General features: G+C 41.5%; 1 protein-coding gene across 1 annotated transcript in view; it reads left to right on the top strand.

The window, feature by feature from the left end:
- The window catches only part of LOC120548985 (transcription factor IIIB 90 kDa subunit-like), a 172,579-nt gene that overhangs the window by 16,417 nt on the left and 133,483 nt on the right, over positions 1-22,679 (top strand). The window contains exons 4-5 of the mRNA XM_039785497.1: positions 11,252-11,425; positions 15,954-15,985. Of these exons, the coding sequence (XP_039641431.1) occupies positions 11,252-11,425; positions 15,954-15,985 (206 nt within the window). The remainder of the gene's footprint in view (positions 1-11,251; positions 11,426-15,953; positions 15,986-22,679) is intronic.

Raw genomic sequence — 22,679 nt, 5'->3', positions numbered from 1 at the left:
TATGGTATGTTTTGTCTTTTCCTGGTTTTAAAAGCTGCATTACAGTAAAGTGATGTCATGTTATGAACTTACCAGACAGTTCTATTATTACTGATGATTATTCATCTTTTTGATGAATGACAAAATGTTTACACAATGAGATTTTTTGTCATTGTGTAAATATTTTGTAAAAGCAACAATAGTCAACACTACAATATCGTTGCGGAATCGATATCGAGGTATTTGGTAAAAAATATCGTGATATTTGATTTTCTCCATATTGCCCAGTAGTAGTAGTAGTAGTAGTAGTAGTAGTAGTAGTAGTAGTAGTAGTAGTAGTAGTAGTAGTGGAACAAAAATAGCCCCCCTTCCCTGTTCCAAGAGAGTTGCAGCTCTTCTCTCTGTGATTGTTCTTTCCCTGTGATAAACCAGTGTGAGCTGATAACGTAGGCCCTGTCGATAAATATCTGTCAGGCTCTAAATTTACCTTTTCCTCGTTCTTCTTGGGCCCCTGGAGGGCCCTGTGGTGTCCCCCGCACCTCACCCTGACACAGCGGTTTTATCTCAACTAGGGCTGGCCGATGTGGCTTATAATTAATATCTGTCAATTTTTAGGGGACTATTATGCAATATACACTATATATCTTTATAGTTTCTCTAAAATACCATAACTGTTTAGTTTGTTCTGTGCTGTTGAAATCCCCCATCAGAATGTCCTGATATTGTTTAAGTGACACTCTGAGGTGGTCTGCTGTCATTTTGAATTGATCTGAACTCAGAACAATGACTGACGTTAAACCAGCGGAGCTGGTAGCAATTTGGCTTTCAGCCATGCTTGTTGTTGCTGTGTGTAACGGTATGATGCCCTTACATCAACAAGTATCACTATATACATTTTCTATCATATCAAAAATGACACCGGAATTACCGTGAACGATATATGCTACACCCATAACATCAACAACAACTTGTTGAAAGAGACTGGGGAAAACCACTCGGCTGATTGGCTGGCTGCCGGGCAGAGAGTCTGAGCAGCTGATTACTGCAGCAACAGCCGTCTGCTCCGCTGATGTTTCAGCAACGGAGCCACAGAGCTGTCGGATTGCAGCAGACGCTTGTGTGTGTGTGTGTGTGGATGAGTCACAGTGTGTGTGTGTGTGTGAGGGAAGATATGAGGATTGTGGAAGACTATATATTCGGCTTGTAATTGTGTGCGTGTAGAGGCTTTGTAAGATATGTTTTCTATGCTGTTTGATTATATGCATGTGTGTATACTGTATAAATCAATGTCACACACTGCTTAAAGCAATAGTTTATGCTTATCACGGTGGAAATGAGATGTGACATAAGAGGATCAATACCGCTCTCAGGTCTGCACGGTGATATGAAGCAGGAGACGGTTAGCTGAGCTTAGCTTAGCATGAAGACTGGAAAACTGCTGTCCTAGCTCGGTCCAAATGTACAAACGCATCTACCAGCACCTCCATAGCTCACTAACGTACCTGACCCGGGTCATAGCAGGTTTAATTAAAAATGGTTCCATTAAGGCGAGCCGGTTTCATGCTGGCTCACTGTCATGGCTTACTGGGATGTGGTCAGTCTTCACTTTGATGAACAACAATACAATAAATTCGACAGGCCTCAAGTTTATCACAACACAAATCTGACCTCAGAAGATTTTGGTACAGCATGATGTATGCATGGGCATCAGTCATAACCTTACATTCACTCAGCTTTACACAGTCTGTCCCACGTCATACAGAATCACATATAACCACCATCATGCTTCGTGTGCTACCAGGGAGGGGGCTAACAATGGGTGTAACCCCAGTCCACACGATTTATCATGGGAGCTGCGGGAAGAGGTCTCACTCTACTTCAAATTCTGTTTTTTTTTTTTTTTTTTTTTCACTGAAGCTTTGTGTGTGTGTGTGTGTGTGTGTGTGTGTGTGTGTAAGCTCAAGTTTTGTGCGTGTGTTGTCTGTGTGCGTGTTGTCTGTGTGTGTGTGGATTTATGACCCTCTGAGTCTGCAGGCGTCTCTCTATGAGAGGAACAGCTCTTCTTTCTTTCTGTCCTCCACAAACTTTCCCCAGTGGCCGTCTGCACCTCCTCCTCCGTCTCGCTGCTGACTGATTCATATCTGGGAGCACAAACCCCACCTCTTCCTGTATTTGTGTTGGACAATAATGTATGATCAGTCCCTCATGTATCAGTACACAGTGAGTGTGTGGACGCTACGGCTAGAATTTAAATGTAGCTTTAAAGGCAAGATTTATGTGCAAAAACACACTTTGTCTGAATCACAAAATGGAACTGCAGTAAAAACTGAGTGTGTGATTCCCATAAATCTAGATGTTTAGCTGGAAGGTGTGTGGATAAAAATTAATACCAAAATAATGAGGCGACATATCTTCTGTGATTCTAGTTTGTTTTACATAGATTGATACAAAAAATCAAGTTACTTTAAAATGAGTTGCTCCACCATGGTTGAAACTACTGTCTAATTATTAAAGAAATAGTTATTTGATATTTTGAGACCTTGCAGAGCGGTGGACTAAAACATCGATACAGCTGTCATATGTGATGATTAAATACAGTGGTGCTCATAAGTTTATGAACCCATGCTAAAGTTGACTAAAAACAGGAATAAAATTTTTTTATCTTAATGCCTTAATTAAAAAATAAGGAAAAATCCAACCTTTAAGGACACCAATTTTCTTTGTGAATGAATATTGTATTGTAAATAAATACATGTTCTTCCTTAAAATACAGGGGGCATAAGTATACACACCCCTATGTTAAAAAAAGTATGGGCTTATCTGCTAATGTTAGCTACCGACCGTTACCTTGAAACCATCCAGCAAATAGACGGTATCGTAGGGTGATTTAACGTCACCACTCCTTTACACACAGTTTAACAACAAAACAAAACGCTGATTGAACATTACTACGTTTTTCATGTTGGTTTTGAGCGGCATGCTCCCCCCACTAACCTGGAAAACTGTTTTAAAACGGTAGCGTGAATACAGCATCTCCTGCAGCGGGGAGTAAGAGGCAGAGCGACCGTCACCACAGCGTTCGCTAACGTTAGCTAACGTTAGCTTCTTGTCTCATCTGGGGTCTGATAAACAGTAAATTCATCAAAGTCAGTGTCCACCATGCTATTTTCTGCAGCGGAAACACTGTCAGGATTGGTATCAATCCAAACTTTAAAAATTAACAATAAAAGAGAAACCTTTTTGCCACAACATGAACATATTATAAATGAATAAATAAATAAATGACATTGTGTACAGGCTAATATTGAACTAACTAAAATGCAAAGGAATGTAAACAACAAAGACTTTTTAGTGCAAACTGCATAATGACACAAACCTTTATCAATAAACTTGGTGACTGCCCTGTTGTCAACATTGAACTAATGGAGAACTAACTTAAGTGCAAAGGGATGTCATTGAATTGCCTTGTTGCTTAAAGGTGCTGTAAAAATAAAGTTGCCTTGCCTTACAGTGGGTGTGGGTGGGTATGGTTGTGGGTGTGGCATGTTGCGCCCCTAAGATAAATAACTTTTCGATACTCAAAGGTTCCGAGTATTTTCGGTCGGTGCCATAAAAGTATCGACGTTCGGTGCCCAGCCCTAGTTTTATGGAAGGTGTTTTTTCCAGCCTAATGCTAACCGGCTGCTGGTGTAATATGTATTGTGCGTACATAAAAGTGCTTGGTATCGTGGCTGGGTTGGCTCAGTGGTAGAGCAGGCGCACATATGCTGAGAGGTTTACTCCTCGACGCAGAGGTCCAGGGTCCGAATCCGACCTGTGAAATCTGAACACAGCTGGAGACGCGTGGTAGATACAGGTGTGAATGGCGACGTGTCGGCTGTCCACTTGTGTTCGGATCACCGAAACGCAATTTAAAACCCAGTGGTAACAGGGCCACGGACAGCGCTCCAGCTACCAACTTAAGGACTAATGAACTTTCACTCGTGGCTTCTGTGATAAACAAACCCAACACGTTCTCTCTGGTGATGTGGGTTAAATTGGACTGCATGTGTGTGTGACTGGGGGCCATAAATCACATGTTTTCTAATCCAGGTGTATGTAGGTGTTGGTACAAACAGCTCCCCAGATACTTTGATCATCCCGTGTGGATGTATAAATGCCACTCTGCTTCAGAGTGTCCCAGTTTTTGATCATATAAATGTTATAAGGAGTTATTTATATATTTAGAGGCTCCTATGAAGGAATCGGTCACTGTTTTGGGGATTTGAGCTGAAGAGTCACGTAAAGGGCAGGAAACTACTTTTTTTTTTTTTTTATATAATTATAGCTGCAGCGCTGAGTCTCTGCCCTACTTATAATCTGTGACTCAAACTTGGTCGTAATGAGGGAAGCAGTTCACTTTTTTTGGTTTGACACCAAAGCAACCGATCCAAAACTTATTTTGTATCTCATGCTATTACATTTCCACGAAGCTGTGAGTTTATTTTTTCTTTTCTTTGGTCTCTTGCCTCTAGGTATTTGGTTTGTTTTCTGATTGTGTCTGGCTTCTTTGGTTTATATTTATTTGTATTAATCTCATGTATTTCTGTACTGCATGTCTTCTATAAAGTGAAGGGATTTTGAGCCGGAGGAAGCAGAGTGTTAGGGTCCTTTTTTAATTAACTCTCATTCATAAAGCTCAGTTGTTTACAGTCAAACGTCGATTTGGCATTGCTTAAAATGACGGAAAATCTGATTTATCAAGCGGAATACAAAAGAGTGACAACTATTCAAAAAACCTTAGAATGTTTCTCTTATTTCTAAAATAAACTCAATGTCTGCTTACTAACTTATAAATGCATCCTTACAAAAAAGGCACAAAAAGCAGCTAGCATCGCTATAGACTTATTTTTCTACAGTAGTATCTTATGATCAATAATATCTTAAGTAGATATTAGGCAAAGCTGAACCTGCTGTTTTCTACACATTCACATGGAGTTGTCCTTAAATGGCATCTTTTAGTTTGTAGTTTTTCTGAGTGATTGTAAAACAATTCTTGACCATTGTGTGTGTGAAATTCCACGACAACTGGACATTTTTCATTTGCTGAAGAATGAAATGGAATCGAAAGCTCGAGATCCTCCAGAGATACTAAGTGAACCTTGGGGTGAGATTGTTTTCTTAAATGTATTTTTATCAACTTTCACGTCTCGACTGGAATGATTACAACGGATTCAGAACAGAAAACTGAGAGATGATCCAGAGGTGCGTGCGTGTGTGAAATCTGCTGTTTACAGATCTGAAAGTTAAACGGCATGACTAGACGTGATGAGCTCAGACACACACACACACACACACACACACACACACACACACACACACACACACACACACACACACACACACACTGGCAGTAATTATAAACTCTTTACACCTACTGCAACACCCGCAGGGGTTTATGGAGTGTGTTGGTACAGTGGCCGACAGGGGCAAACGCACTGCAACTTAATGCAATACACGCAAATAGACGAAACACAAGCAAATTAATAAAACATCTTCATTAATTTGACAACACATGCGCATTATTTAGCAAACGCACTGCAAATACACACAACCAAATACAGAAACGATGCAAAAGAAAAGCACACAATCCCCGAAAACAAATGCAACAAAAAAAACGCTGCATATTACAAAGGTGCCAACCATGTGTGACGTCATCCATTGGTTTGTGGAGATCTGCTAGGAGTCGTTGAGTTTGCTGTTACAGGCGCAGCCATCCTGGTTTAGGATGTGACGATTTTAGACGAGAGGGAGGAGTGAGGGAGGAGCCCTTACACTCTACGTTACCTTACACACTTTCACTGGCAATCCCATCATAGCCACGCCCTAAAACACCCCCTGCTTTATCGGCAATTTTTAAAGCAACGAGACCATAATTAAAAAAATGAACATCATTCTCTGTTGCAGAAGACTTAAAACTAGCTAGTGAGACCATAAACTCATTATGTAAATGTTTACTGAGGTAATCAAATGAGAAGTGGGTCACTTTCTCATAGACTTCTACAGAAAAAGACCTCCTTTTGCAACCGCACGTGTCGCCCCCTGCTGGAATTCAGATAGAATACAGGTTTAAGACACGAGAAGTTCCCTGATCTCGTCTCTCTCCAGTTAGACATTTTCCTTGCTGTCTTTGTGGCATCTTCTTCTTCACGCTTGTTGTTTGTTTACTTCTGGCAGCGCCAGCCCCATGACACAAACGTAAACCAAAAGCCCACTCGCTCGCTTTGAATTTTCTTGACAACTGGCTGGGCTCAACCGGGCATTACAATGGATTCATTTATATGAATATTTATATTGACGTTACACAGACGGGAGATAAAAACGTTTAAGCAGTCCCTCCAGAAAAACGCGATTATGCGATCGCATAATTCAATGCATAATCAGCCAAAGTCCGCATATTCATGCGGGGCCCGCATTTTTTCAAATATGCTGCACTTTCGTCGCATAAATTGCCGATTTCCGCGCCAAATATACAGAGCTTGCATGATTTCATAATCCCCGCATTTTCATTGCAAAAAAGTAAATGTTTACTGAGGTAATAAATCAAATGAGAAGTGGGTCACTTTCTCATAGACTTCTACAGAAACAGACCTCCTTTTGCAACCGCACGTGTCGCCCCCTGCTGGAATTCAGATAGAATACAGGTTTAAGGCACTTCCGCATTTGCAGCACTTCGCCGAACTGGAAGCTTTGTTCATTAATATTTACAGTCAATAATATTACACAACGGAAGTTCTCCAGGCCTCTAGGAGGAGCGCAAAGTGGGACAGCGGGATTTTGGACCCCACGGAGAGAGAGCGCTCTGCCTTTTTATTACCTAGAGTTTACAGACCTGTCTCTGCTGATTGGGTATCACCTGGGACCAGAGCCACCAAACAAGAGAAAACATATCTCAAACATAGACTTAATATTTACAGTCTACGATCTCAAAGCAGCTGCACACCGTTTTCACAACGGTGCTGAGATTGAACGTTCTCTCTCTCTCTCTCTCTCTCTCTCTCTCTCTCTCTCTCTCTCTCTCTCTCTCTCTCTCTCTCTCTCTCTCTCTGTCTCTCTGTCTCTCTCTCTCTGTCTCTCTGTGGGGTCGAAAATCAAGTTGTTCCACTTAGCGCTCCCCTAGAAGCCTGGAGAATTTTTGGTGTTGCATTTGTTTTCGGGGATGGTGTGCCTTTTTGCATCGTTTCTGTATTTGCAGCGCGTTGTGTGTATTTGCAGCGCGTTTGCTAAATGCTGCGTATGTGTTGTCAAATTAATGAAGATGATTTCTTAATTTGCTTGTTTTGTCAATTTGTGTGTGTTTCATTAAGTTGCTGTGTGTGTGTGTCATTAAGTTGCAGTGCGTTTGCCCCTGTCGGCCACCGTATATTGGTGTGTGTGTGTGTGTCTGAAGATGGAGCACACATGCTTCTGTGTGTTGCCCGTGATTACACAGTTAGTGTGGGTCCTGACATGTTTGCAGCGCTGTGTTTGCATATGGTCATGTGCTTGTGTGACGTGTGTGTGTGTTCGGCGTTCTGCACTACAAACAGGTTTATATTGGGATCGGACTTCACCACATTAGTCTTTCTCAATGGTCACCATGTCAGATTAGATGGTCATCATGACACCTTTACTTGTTCTGTTCTTGAGAAAAGTTTTTCATGAACGTTACCAAGCACGTTCATGCACCAGGAAGGATGAGCCTTAAACCTTCCATGAGCTAAATATACTGTTTGCTATGCTTGTTTTTCCTCTTCTCTGCATTAATGATGAAGCAGGGCTGTCAAAATTGGCCAAAAGTGACGTTAAATATTCCTTCCAAAAAAATAAATAGGTTCAAATATATTTGAATATTTATTTGTGTGCATTATGTTCGTAAGAGGGCGAACCAATACAGCGGGAGACAAACTACTTGTATAGGTATATTAATTTCAACAGAAACATTCTTGCAAAATAAACTAATAAAATAATGTCCTATATAATGTAAAACTCTATCGTGCAGGACATGACGCGGGCCGCGATCCCAGAGCTGGTTTGAAATTTGGTCATAAAAAATGAATTTGTCCGTCGAAATTACCAACAGAAGTTCCCTGATCTCGTCTCTCTCCAGTTAGACATTTTCCTTGCTGTCTTTGTGGCATCTTCTTCTTCACGCTTGTTGTTTGTTTACTTCTGGCAGCGCCAGCCCCATGACACAAACGTAAACCAAAAGCCCACTCGCTCGCTTTGAATTTTCTTGACAACTGGCTGGGCTCAACCGGGCATTACAATGGATTTATTTATATGAATATTTATATTGACGTTACACAGACGGGAGATAAAAACGTTTAAGCAGTCCCTCCAGAAAAACGCGATTATGCGATCGCATAATTCAATGCATAATCAGCCAAAGTCCGCATATTCATGCGGGGCCCGCATTTTTTCAAATATGCTGCACTTTCGTCGCATAAATTGCCAATTTCCGCGCCAAATATACAGAGCTTGCATGATTTCATAATCCCCGCATTTTCATTGCAAAAAAGTCACATATATCTCAGCAGAAAGTTGAAAAAATTTTGCGTTTACTTCACACAAGAGCAGCCATTTTCCCCTGTTGCCATGGGAATGTTATGAAGTGACGTAATTACGCAACGTGAACATCATCGAAAAGCAGGGTGTTGGAGGTTGAATTTGACATGTCTCTTAAGTTGGTATCCAATAAGAAAGCTATCTTAATATCTGATATTATCTGAAATTTCTGAAATCTGAAAAGTGCTCCTGCTGTCTATATTAGCCTAACGATTTTTAAAAGTCTGTCTCTTTTGTATCTTTTATTTCTCTCTGTTTAGACTATTACTTTTATTTTTACGTTAATATTATTTGTATATATTTTTGTATCTTTTTTTTTACTTATTGCAATGACTGAATATCTGTAAACAATTTTTGGAAATTAAGTTTAAAGGGGTGATAGAATGATTATATAGAGTATTTCACACTGTTCCTTATGGTCTCTTAATGGGATATGTAACATTGGTTGGGCTGAAAATGGCCTGGTTGATATTTTATTGGCCCTTATTCATCCCTGTGTTTTGGCTCTATTTGAAACAAGAGCTTTTCTTCCAAATATGGTATGCTCGTGAATATTTAGATGAACTGCGCGCTGATTGGTTGAGCGAATTGCCATAGGCAGACATTAGAGATGCGCGCTGATTGGTTGAGCGAATTCCCAATACACACACATTAGAGAAGCGACAGAATCTCATATTCCAGACACTGCAATGTTTCATTACCAAATTCACTTCTGAGACTTTTTTTATGTGAGAAATCAACTATATAAAGCTCAAATATGGGCCGTTTTACGAGAATTGATGGCTAATTGCAAATATGGTAAGACTGTGTGTCGGACTTCAGCGGCGGTGCTGCTGCCTCGCCGCACGGCCTGCCTTCCTTCACAAACCCCGGTCTGCTGTGAGCTCTGTTAGGCTGGCAGCCCTGACAGAGCTCCAGGGCCTGCAGCTTTTTGGTCGTAATTCGAGTATATTTACAGTTTGAATTTCGTCACGCCAGTTATACATCTAACTAAATGTTTTATAAAGCCAACTACGGTGTCCGATTTCAAGTTAATGAATATTTGTGAGCTGTAAGGGTTTCGTTAGCTGCAACTGTCCCTACAATCCTATATGTGTACAGATTGCGGCTAGCTAGTTAGCTTCATTTTTGGTCGTAATTCGAGTATATTTACAGTTTGAATTTCGTCCGCCCGCCTACACATCTAACTAAATGTCTCATAAAGCTAACTACTGTTTGTCCGATTTCAAGTTAATGAATATTTGTGAGCTGTAAGGGTTTCGTTAGCTGCGACTGCCCCTTCAATCCTAGCTGTGTGTAGCTACAAATCAAGGATAGTTAGCTTCATTTTCGGTAATTCGGAGTATATTTACAGTTTGAACGTCCGTAGCACGCCAGTTATACAACAGCTAGCTAACTAAATGTCCTATAAAGCTAACAACTGTGTCAGATTTCAAGTTAATGATTTTTTGTGAATTCCAGAGGAATTCTAAGAAGAGGCTAGCTATAGCTAGCCTCCTCTAGCTATAGCTCCATCCAGCCGCAGGCTCTATCAATGAGACTCGGACAAGAGGTCGGTATTTCACCGATCGTTTGTTTAAATAACTCAACACATTATAATTACACACATTATAAGATTAAATGGAACCTGTGGTAAGAGATTGCTGGCGTAACAAGCTCTCTGACCTGCTCTCACTCACAAACACCTGGCATTAGGAAGAGGGGAGCTGCAGGCCCTGGAGCTCCGTCAGCGTTAATAATCCATTATCCAAAACCGGTGACTTTGCACGGGTATGGAGTGCTGTGGGCTGCTAGCCCTAACGGAGTTCCAAGTTCCTCAGAGCAGGCCGGGTGTGTGTAAGGAAGGCGGGCGGGCGCAGGCAGCAACACAGGCAGCACCGGCGCTGAACTGCGACACACGTCGGACAAAATTTGCCATTAGCCATCCATTTTCGTTAAACGGCCCATATTTGAGCCTTACATAGTTTATTTCTGCGATAAAAAGTTTCAGAAGTGAATTTTGTAATTGAATAGCAGAGATCTGCGACCCTAGATTCAGAAGACTACCTGATCTCAGGTCAGTTGTGTAGCCTATGTAAATGTTAGCGTGACCGTTCTCTTAATACACCCATGGGCTGACAAAGGTTCCGGTTTTTGGGAGGTTGACGACAACTTCCAGCTTTGTTGGGATTCGCCCATTTTCAGCGGCAGTTTCAAAATATGAGATTTTCATAGTAAAGGGGTGTCAGTGGGATTTTGAGCTTCTATGTATGTCCTATTTACCCACCGAACTGTCGTTATTCAACTATGACAGGGTAAAATCGGTTTTGCATTCTATCACCCCTTTAAAAAAAGCAGGGTGTTGGGGGAATCACTTTTTCTTCTCTTTTTCATCAAACCGCAATTTTTGCAAGTTCCCGCAATTTCATCGCATAAAATTGCATAAATATCCCGCATATTCCATTGAATTTTTTAAGAAAACGTGCCGCATAATCAAGGATTTTTGCCCGCAACAATCGCAAAAAACCTCAAACTTTTTCTGGAAGGACTGTTTTAAGGAGCAGCAGCCCAGGCTGGGACGCGCGAGGCAGATAGCACTGCCTTTTCTTTTTACAGTCGAATATATATATATATTTGAATTTAGAATATTGGCTGCAGTGTTTCTGTGAGCTGACATGCTCTTTTATGTATGTGTGTCTCTCTCCAGCACGACATAACATCAACACTCTGGGTCACCAGCTGCAGATGAACCAGCACTGTCTGGACACGGCCCTGAACTTCTACAAGATGGCGCTCATGAAACACCTGACCACCGGCCGCAAGTCGGCCCACGTCGTTGCTGCATGTCTCTACCTGGTCTGCCGCACCGAGGGAACGCCACGTATCCTTTTCCTATCAAAACGTTTTGATAATGGTTAATAAGATAGAAAGTACAGTCAACATGGATTTTAGACCATGATGCAGAAATGGGTTATAGCGCACAAAACTCCATCAATCTGTTGAAAAAGCTCTTTAGATCTTAAAAACGTGCCTCATACTGATCGAATATAGATATTTTCTACAGTATCAAAGTAGTGCAGGTAAATCGTGAATAGTTAATTATTTTCTGAGTGAGGACTCGCCAAAATGTTAATAAATATAGGCTTAGCCCGCAGCTAATTTACTGACTCTGTGACAACATTATACTTCCTGTTTATATCACCCAAAGCACGACTGAAACTGTAGTCCTAAAACACTCTGATCTCAAACATCTCGACAGGAAATAAGAAAGTAAAAAAGAATAGGATTGACCAATAGGATCACTGCTGCACTGAAACACTACTTTGTCCATTCATACACAGTCGTCTGTGTAACGTCGGTCTGTTTTTCAAAAACATCCACCTTACAACTTGTACACGCATGCCAAATAGCAGCTTAGCTTATTTGGAACATGCTAATATGTGACATGCCGAGCTAAGACATCTAGTCACTATGCTGCAACTAACAAGTCATCACCAATTAATCATTGATCTATAAAATATCAGAAAACACTGTTTAAATTCCTTTTTTGGTTTGAGTCCAAAGCCCAAACATTCAGTTTAAAAATCTGCTTTAAATATTCATATTTGAGAAGCTAAAAACAAGCGATTATTTTGCTTAAAAAATTACAAAAACAATTGCTTGATTATCTAAATTGTTTTCTGTTGATTGACTTAACTAATAAATCGACTAATTGTTTCTGCTCTATATGCCATAAGCCTGTAAATAGAGAACGGGCACAAACAACACAAGCAAAAGCAGCACCTAAAGCAGCAGCCGTGTGTGTGTGTGTGTGTGTGTGTGTGTGTTTTGTGTGTGTGTGTGTGTGTGTGTGTGTGTGTGTGTGTGTGTGTGTGTGTGTGTGTGTGTGTGTGTGTGTGTGTGTGTGTGTGTGTGTGTGTACTCTTGAGTGTCTAGTATAGTTAAATGTTGTAACAAAAAGGAGAAATCTCCTCTGAAAGGAAACCTGATCAAAGACTTCCACAAATGAAGAGCCGTTTCCTGTATGAGACACTTTTTATATTTGATCTAAGACAAAGGGCTGAGACAAAGTTGCACGCTAATTTTGCCAACGTGCATCCGAAACTGATGGAGGACGGCACATCAAAGTGTGCAGGTTACTTTTGATGTGCGGAGGCTGAGGCACCCGTCGCTGCCTTTCTTAATGTTTCATAATCTGCTCACGGCAGCTTATTGAGGTTGAGAGCGATGTGTCATCATCGGGATAATGGGACTTTTAGCTTCATGTTTTTTTCATAAGCAGGGCGACTCGTTGGTTTTTGCACCGTTGTCGGTTTACTCCCGACTCATTTCGCCTCCGAGGATTGATGTGTTATGTAACAGCAGCGCTGTCCGAGCAGGACGGCCGGGATAGGTTTACCTAATGAAAGCGGGGCGAAGAGGGTACAATGCCTTCTTACTGCATTGTGTGTTTGTGTCAGTGTGTGTGTGTGTGTGTGTCAGTGAGTGAGTGTGTGTGTGTCAGTGCAGGCCTGTCTGATTGTGCATGTTTGGAGGAGTGAGCCCAGGGTAAAAATAGCTCTGCTCACTTCCTTTTCCACAGCTGGGTGAGTCTGTAATGTTGTCTCAGGGGAGAATCGGGACGAAGGAGAACGGAGTGTAAAAAGAAACATCCGTCTAAATCTGGAGTTTAATTTAACGAGGACCAACCTCACGGCAAACCGGGCGGTCTGTTTTCTTTCATCCACCTTTTTGTCTCGGTGACCTTCCTTCTTCTTACGCCGGACTTCTCTTTCCTTCCTCCCTTCGGTTGCCCCCTTCCTTCTCTTCAAAAAGGGAAGTTGTCCCCAAAACTGACACAAAAGTGTATGTATCCAATAAAAGAATCCAATAAAAATGTGCCCATCGTTCAGTTATGAACTCTCTGTTGAAGCCGCTATCACAACGGTATTGGAACGAACTGGACGGTATATTTTCACCAAAAGAACAATCGGATGCGCTTAAAGCTTTCCTCGAGAAGAAAGCTGTGTTCGTTGTACCTCGGACAAGAGGTCTGTTTACATTTTTCGGTAGCTCAGGTATAATTTTTACCAACCTCTTTGCACAGAGTCCTGCCCTAATGTGCTGTGAGTGGCCATCTACAGCGGGCGGACCTCGTCACTGGTCACTCAGAGGACATCCCCTCCCCTTCTGTCAATCCTCGTCAGGCTATGGGACCGCTGCAACGTGGCTAAAATAGAGTTAGACGAGGCAAGAAAACCAGAGCAGTCGGATGATCCGACAGAACAATGTTATTATCACTGGTTTACTGGAATGATGGCCAAAACAAAAAAGTTCTAAGAAACCACAGTTACCACATCATTGAACGTGCTGTCAGGAGAAAAGTTAAGACCATTCCCCAATACCTGAAATACCAACTATTTTTTGTTTTTTTTTCTTTTCTCACAGGCACATGCACTCACATGCACGTGCGGCTGGACTGGCTATTAGAACAAAGAACAGAGAAGCTCGGATTACAACACACACCGATGGAGTGTGACTTCATTTTCCACTCAGGGCGCCTTTACCCCACCATATACTTCACATAAAAATAGGTTGCTGCTATATTAATGTTCTGAATGTTGAGTACAGCACCTTAAGTGAAGGGTCTTCTGGCGACGGGGGGGGGAAAAAAAGCTCAGGGATGGTAAAATGTTTGATTTCAGGATGGTTGCGTGACAGAAGGTAGACCTTAGCCTGAAATATAATACAACTGCGATTTAAACCATAACCTCGATCTCTGACAAAAGTTGTCATGGTAGAATTGGGAGAGAGCGGGAAGATGAACAGTTACACCTGAACGCACCGTAGCTGTCGGGAAGTCACAATGACGTCCCGACACGGTGGTGGGATTTTGCGCTTTCTAATGTAACCGGCGGCCACCGTGGAAGAGACAGGGACCCAGATTTCCACGGTTTTATTTATGTCACATATTCCTTTTTAATTAGCTTAATAATTGCATTGTAGCACAGCCTTTTATATAATTAGGACAGTCAGCATTTTCTTTGCGAGGGTTTGACTTGCATTTCAGGATGGTGGTGAAAAAAGTGAAGTTAGAGCCCTGTCATTAAAATAACCATGTTAATGTTGAATAGGATAAGCATACGGTGTCAAACTATAACAAAGATTGTGTGGTTGCCATCTTAAACATTTATCGGCTGTAGTAGGAAACCCTGGGAAAGACGGAGGAGATGCTGTGATGTTATCACCCACATTAATCAAACATTTAGACTTTTGTCAGAGTTTACGAAGCTTGAAGTCTGTAACCAATGTGCAAAGCGATAAAGACAGATGCAGACACTTTCTCTCTAAATGCAGCATTTGCTTCAGTTCAAGCATTCATTTCCCTGGACATTTAAGTAAGTGAGTCATTGGGATCATCCTTCCTGTGGCACTATTTTAAAGGTGTAAACATTTTGTTTTCCCCCCTCAGTGGACCCAGATGTGCTGAAGGACCTGCTGTCGTTTATTTTCCTGTAATCTCCAGACAGAGCGCGCTGAGATAATGTTTTCCATTTCATCTGCGCTGCTGCTGCTAATTCCATTGTGAGGCCTTTTTCAGAGGAGCCCCGCTAATCCACTCTGGCAGCCCGGAGACAGGTGCACCCGTCGCCACGGAGACGCTGTCGCCACGGAGACTGACGTCCAAGCGGGGTGGGGAGGGGGCAGTCTTGGGAGGGTGGGATGTCCAGAGGCTGATGAGGCGTGTGTGTGGGTGGGTGTGGGTGGTCACAGTGGGGGAGCGACAGGTCTGTCAGTATATTTGGAAGAGCCGTCTGGTCAGAGGTGACGCTTCAGCGCCTCGTTAGATTTACTGCCACAGCTGCCCGAGCTCAACGTCTTTCACTCATTTCATCATCAACATTCCACCGGTGTCCACTGTACAGGTGGAGAGCCATAAAAGACCCTAACTATTGAAAATAAGGTGGAAGTCACTGGATTCAGACACTGCTAACCATCAGTTTATGAAATAACCGACGTACCACAGCATAAATGTCAGGTCAGACTATTAACCAACACCTTTATTGAAGGATTCAGTGCAAAAAGATTTGATTGGGACAAAAGTACCTTTTTTATTTTCTAATGTCAAATCCTAAAATCGGTCATTTAATATAAAAGATTGACTGACTGGTAAGCCAGAGCAGCTCACCGGTACAGTCGGAGTATGTAAAGTAGTGTTCTAGTATACTTTAAATGAATGTTTATGTTGTCTGATTTGACCAGTTTGGAGTCTGATGGGGCTCAGTCACACAAATGGATTTTATACTGTATGTCATCTGACCTTTCGGTTTCTCACTCGTCTGTCCTACCTGGGCAAAAAAGAAAATCGTTTCAACGTATGTTTTAACCGTTATTGTTTTGGTTTAGTTTCCTTAATCAGTTTCTCTCAGACATGCTGCTGGACCTCAGTGATCTCCTGCAGGTAAGTTTCAAGACTCCAGTCAAATTAAAGCTAGAGCTGTTACTAATGATTATCTTCTTTATTGATTATTCGGCTCATTTAGTTTCTTGATTAATTAGAAAATAATAAAAATGTCTATCCAATTTCTTGTTTAGTCAAACAGCAATAATAGCATCATGTAAGACAAGAAGAAGCAGCAGCAAATTCTCCCTTTTGGACCTGAACCCATCAAATATTAGACTTCAATCATGAATCCGTTGTCAAAATGGTTGCAGATAAATTAAATTTTTATTAGATTAATCAAATTATTTCTCCAACTCTTTCTTTAATTGACGGTTCATTTTGTGAAAATTGTACAATTTGAGGCATGAGTACCTGTAACTGAGCCCTGTGTAGAACCTCAAATCCTAAAACCAGTACCTTAATACAAAGGCGCTGCCTTACACGTACAGTCGAGGTCTTACCAGGTTTTGAGTACATACAGTAGAGTGCTCACATTGAAAAAGTAATACATTTGGATATACATTTTAATATTTAGATGAATTGACTACTTGGTGCAACTGTAATTCAAACACTGCTGTTTTTTGATTGAGTCACCATTTATTGTCAAATAATCTGTGAAAATAAGCCTATAAAAGCTAGGGTTAAAATTTCCTGACTTTGAACTCTTTAATTCTGTCTGTGTGCTGAAGCCCACCCTGTTACAGCAGCCATTAAATACATACTCCTACCACTCACCACAAGTCCCATAATGCACCTCTGCCTAACCACTTGGTCCTGCAGTCATCTTGCATTCAGACTTTCACCCATGTAATTAAACCTGAGTCGTGCGTGTGCATGTGTAAATTTAGAAAGCCCTCCATTTGTCTGCATATTTAATGGCAGCGGATTCACAGTGAGTCAGGGGTGTGGTGGGGCTGGAGGTGGTGGGACATTTCTCCGAGTCACAGCTGGTCAGGGGCTTTTATTTTTATGCACCCAGCTGTCCTGGACGAGCCGTGCGGCCCCTCCCCCATCGTCCACACCCAGGGATGAGGAGGCTGGGAGTGGATTAGGTTTGGTTTTTGAGCGGGTGGGGTTGTGGAGGTTATTAATGTCTAGCATGTAGACTGCTGCTGCTGCTTTGGCTGTGGGGAGGCCATACTCCACCAATCACAGTTTTATTGAATCCCCACCCATGCAGCTTGGTCTGCTTTGCATTGTTTGGATGAACGGGGAACTTTGTCGGTCTCTGCCACAGAGTTAATCACGTGGAATAAGCGCATTGGTCCGGGGCCAGATCAATACTGGCAGTAAAAATCAGCTGTTTTCTGCTAATGTGATGAGCGTTCCAGATTTTCTTCATTCGATCACATGCTCTGAATGTTTTCAACATAAGATGCATATCTCTGCACACATGCGGAGTATTGAGCAACCGGTGCTTTGGAAAGCAAACATGCAGATGATCCTGCATACTGTGCACATATTCAGACACTTTCAGTCTGCCAGGGCTCTCCTCGGCCATTTTCTCTGAATAAAATGTTTTATTTGATCTCTGGACAGTGTTCAGAATCCTCTCCTCCTGTAGTTTTTTAGGTGGACATTTGGCTACAGCGGAGACGGTTTCATTATTAAGTTTAGTTCAGGGACAATCCTCATTGTTGAACTGTAGCAACTGTGAATGAGGCAGAAAGCTCATTTTCATCTGTTGAATACATTGTAGGGTGCCGTTTCATTTATCAGTGTGTAGGTCTTGCAAAGTAGATCTTTGAGTTGTACTTTTTGAAATGCTATTTTATTATCTAATTATTTTGAGCTTTTCTCCCGTGTACTGGGTTTATCCTTACACAGCTGTGTGGAAAATGGACTACTTACTGTTTCTGGTTCAGTATGTCAGGACTCCTTTAGCAAGACACATGGGCCAATTAGACTATAAATTTCTTTTTATAATGTATTAACTCACATTTATAAAAAGGCTTTTTATTCTCAACTCTCCACTCCAGTGGCATGAAGGCTTCGTTTTCTCTCTTAAGGATGAGATTTGAAAGGATTCAGCTCTGATACTAGATTCAGATTTCAAAAAGTGGAACTAAACCCTTGACCTACTGTATATGTGAGCCACTTGACATCAAGAAATCCACTTTAAAGAATTACATTTAGTTTTTTGGGATAGGCATGACAATTTATTTAACCTAGGGAATTTAGACTGAATCCTGGCTAACTTTCATTACATTTTAAGTGTAATGTGTATTGGCGGCATGTGGTCCAGAAAGGTTGTGTGAACACATCCAATCCAATATTTCGGAGAGAGGAAATAAAAGTATAGAATCCAAACACAGGATTACATCTACCGAACTGTAATTTAACTAAGCAGACAACCAGGTTTTTATCTGGCAAATGTCAGCATCCGATGTCCCGGATGTCTTCGCCATCTTCCTCTGGTGCAGTGAAGCTGTTGACTTGTTGACAGAAGCTGTTTGGTTCTGTCATCTATGGTAGTTTCTGTCTTTAGCAGAGAGTTGTCGATGCTCACTAATGTAACTGGTCTCATCAGGAGTCCTTTAATTGAAAGTTTTTCCCTTCCACCTGTTGAGCCTCTGCCGCGAAGTATCGGCCGGTGTTTTTGATCGTAGAGCGCTTTGAGTTTTGACCCCTCGACCCGGAAAGTTTCACTTAGCGCTGCAGTGGAGAGGGGGATCAATTATCCTCAGGCTCTCCATTCCATCTACAAGCAGCTCCACCGTCGGCAGTTCAAAGTGATGATTAAATTGAATTCAAAGCCTTGAGCTCAGTGTTCAGTCTCACTGATTCTAATATCAAAGTAGAAAAGTTTTCAGACGCGGTCATATTCAGCAATTTGTTCGCGATGAACAAAACTCATCAGATTTGTGAATTTGATACACACCTGATGTAAAGTTCTGTATATATTAATGAAAAATAAATTATTTGGGAATAATGAACATAAGCTAAATGGTGTTCAATCTCTTGCACCTTTTTATAATCCTTTACAGTTAAGTGAAGCAATTTGAGTTATGACTCATTTTCTGACTTTTGTAGGTTCTTCTTCTCCTTATGGTATCGTACTTACCAAAGTAAATGCTTTTTTTTTTTTTTGCTTCAAAAAGCTGCCTGCTGTGTCTCAAAGCAAAGTTTATGAGAGCGCTGAGACTGAACCCGAACAGTTTAACCCCTTAGCAGGCAGCATCCCGTTACATTTTTACTAAAAAGTCAACAAAATGTACGTTTTCATTTACTGTGATACTGCCAGTGAAAACCATTTCACGATCCAAGTATCACAGAAGTAATTTAGAGCGTACAAGACAGGGCAGTAAAAGATCTGACCTCACCATGTTTGTGCCGCTGTAAATTTAGTTCAGTATCACTTTGACTAAAATTAAATTTGTGTTCGTAAACTCCAAAGAACTCTCTTTCAGAAAAGAGCAGGGTCATGTCTGTTAACAAAAGGAGTTGAGTACAGCAAGAATTTTATTTTTGAGGAGTCAGTTTCAGGCTTGGAAACAAAAGACGAGGTGCTTCTTGCAGGTCATAAACCAAGACGTCGAGCTGAAAGACGCTAAATCGCTCCGGAGAACGTATCCATTTCAGTCGTTGTCTTAGTGCAGCTTTAAGATGCTGTAAAGGTGTTGATTTTGTTCTTGAGACTAACGATCGTAATGTAATGATCTGTTGAGCTGTAATCACGCCGTCTTGCTTTAAAGCGTCAGCACTTGTTCCCCTTCTCCACCACCATTTCTGCCTTTGTGTAAACATTCCTTGCTGGAACTTACTTCCCAGAATAGCAGAGGAGCATCTGCGTCCCTGCCCGACTCCAGAGGGGGCTCAGAGCGAGAGTCCGTCTGTCTGCTATCCCTCGGCCCGGAGCCCCGGAGGTCTGGGCGGTCAGTCTGAAGGAATGACAGACAGCCGACCCGAGTTCATGACCTGATCCTGCAGCTTTCACTGCCCTTCTGCTTTAGCTTGACACCCCAGAACTTAATTCTGGGCTGTAATGCTGATAATTTGTGGAGGAAATGATAGATGTGCAGCCCGGTGTCTTTGTTATTCGACAGTATTCATCCTTAGATCCTTTCAGATAGATTGGGGGCGGTTCAGCGGGGGATGCCAGAATTTACTGCCCAGCCTTCTGGAGGTGTTGTGGGTTAAATACAATGAAACATCTGTGAGGGGAGGTGCCATTGTGATAACCCCGATGACACACTTCCACCCATCCACCGACGCACCATCCACCACCAGCAAGCCAGGCTCCTCGCTGCTCAGCCTAGTTTAACTGCACATGCGACCTCTGCGACCAGAGCGTTTGAAATGGTTATGTTTCATTACCACAATTTATCCAAATTAAGAATTCAATGTTGTTTCAAAATGTCCTACCTTATTTTGAAAAATATAAGCATGTTCTTTTCTCTCAATTCTAATCTGTTAGTTTAACTAAACTTCTCAAACACAGCAGTGGTTAAAGGATAGCTTCACATTAATTCAGGTCTATCTAACAGGTCATCTGTTTCTGCCTTAGAAGGTATTAAAAAGATTTTAATTAAATTTACAAGCGTCTTACATATTTTCTCCTGCCCGCCGTAGGCAGTAATGTTCGCTACCAAATGTTTTATATCCGACTGCAGGCTGTCAGGGGAGATGTTAACACACACATAAACTAAAAGTGGGATTGTTCCAACAGTGGATTGTGCTGCAGGAAGCTGTTTAATCCTTTTTTGTGGAGTTTCATCAGACCTGCAGCAAACACTGTCACTACTGCAGCTAGGAGACTAAGATGTGCAAATGTCGATTTGAGGAAAAACTTGGATGAACTTGATTTCATAACTGTTCCATCCATGGACCATCCATGCATTTCCTGCTGTTTCTCTGTGGCAATCCTATAAATCATATCCTAGGAATTATTGTTATACAAGGCTGGAGTACTGAAAAAATTTGATTGGATTATAACTAATGGTCCCTACTGGTTTTCCATCATACGTTTGCTGGTATTGTAAAACGGGTATTCAATTTAATTCTATTTGGTATTAAAAATATTTATCTTTGTGAACCTGTAGAAGCCCTGGTCTAAATGAAACACTCACACGCCTTTGGTTCAAACTTTTCTAGTTGTGGAAACCTATATAGTGTTTCTTTGTGTTCCAACCCCTCCACAGCAGCTCAGCAAAGAGGAAATTCGTACAAAACATGACTTAACTTTGGACGATCCCCACCGGATTTGTCAAACTCGACTGCGGAGTCCTCGTTTTAGTTCCAGCTAGGTTTAGTCCTGGGGACTGTGGGGTTTTGTTAGCTACTTCAGTATCAGGGTAGTTGGAATCTCACCAAGAACTTGCCAAAATGAAATATAAAATTAGCAAGGGTTGCTGCTCTTGGTTATTTTCTTGGTCAATTGATAAATAGTTTTCGTCTAAAAAAAACAATAGTGGAAAAATCCCCCTTAAAATTTCCCAGAGCCCACTGCAGAATCTTTAAATTCCATGTTTTATCCGACCGGCAGTCCAAAGCCCAAGGTGTTCAGGTTAGCATCACATAACGCAAAGAAAAGCAGCAAAACCTCACATTTGATCAGCTGGAGCCAAAGAAGGATCCTTGCTTGAAAAATGAATGAAGCAATTGAATAAATTAACTGTTAAAATGGTTGCTGATTAACGCGGTTAATCGACTGATCGTTTCAGCTCTAAAGTTGGCAAAGTATTGTATGTTAACTTTTGGTACTTGACAGATTCTGGTCAGCACTTAGCAAGCAGTTATGGAAGCTTAAATGTAACCTTCATGTTCGCAACAGTCTTGAGATAAATAACTTCAGTGATAACCCACAAGGAGTTCACCTTTTAAGGCAAAGTCATTTAGCCAGTAGTTGTCCCATTTTTCAGTTGTTTCTCCAAGCTCAGTCAGTTATCAGAATAACAGTTTGTCCCTTCACTTTTTGTGCTGTTTTTGGAGAAACAATTGCCAGTGCAGATGTCTGTGAAAGGTCCCCCTTTAGGTGATTTAAAGTAAATAAATCTGTCAACACTTCAATCAGCCCAAGTAAAAATCACCAAAAACAACTGATAACTGATTTAAAATGTCGACTGTTTATGATCCAAAAGGTGGAAAGAAATATCAGAGCCGAGAGCCAATACTATCCAGACGCAACGGTGTACCGGTCAGATCTGTAATTTAGATTCAGGAAATCGATCTGAAGGCATACTTTAGAGACCTTGTACAATTTCCAAGAGCTGGAAGGAGGAGGGTCTTGACTCTTTAGTATTCAATGGAGTTCAGTTGCAGTATCTCTGCAGAGTTGAACTCAGATCTTTATTTATAAAATAAAGGTCTTCTATATTGCACCATCTCAGTCTCTTGATAATTCATTGATTCCTACTAAGCATCAGAAAAGCCCCAACAGAAGAAAAAGGAGAGTAGAGGGGGCGACTGAGTGGCAGATATTTTCATTAGAAATTAACAGAGCTGCAATTTTAGGAGACTGTATAAGGGGGGAAATCCCTTTTTCAAATGGCCCACAGCTTAGCTTTTAATCTCACATATTGAAGTGAAACGTTCTGCAACCTTCAGGTCGATTACATCACCAGAACACTTAACCTGATGCTGACGCAACAGCCTTATTTCATATCCTAATAGTCTGTTTTTCTCTCTCTCAAATACACCAGTCATCATCAGTCATATCCAACATCTTGTGAAGTCTTAATTTCAGACTGATGCTCAGTGGTTTTACCTTTGC

Source organism: Perca fluviatilis, chromosome 20, assembly GCF_010015445.1.
Source record: "Perca fluviatilis chromosome 20, GENO_Pfluv_1.0, whole genome shotgun sequence".
Lineage (NCBI taxonomy): Eukaryota > Metazoa > Chordata > Actinopteri > Perciformes > Percidae > Perca > Perca fluviatilis.
The sequence above is the reverse complement of the archived record's forward strand: the minus strand, read 5'-3'. Positions and strand labels throughout refer to the sequence as shown.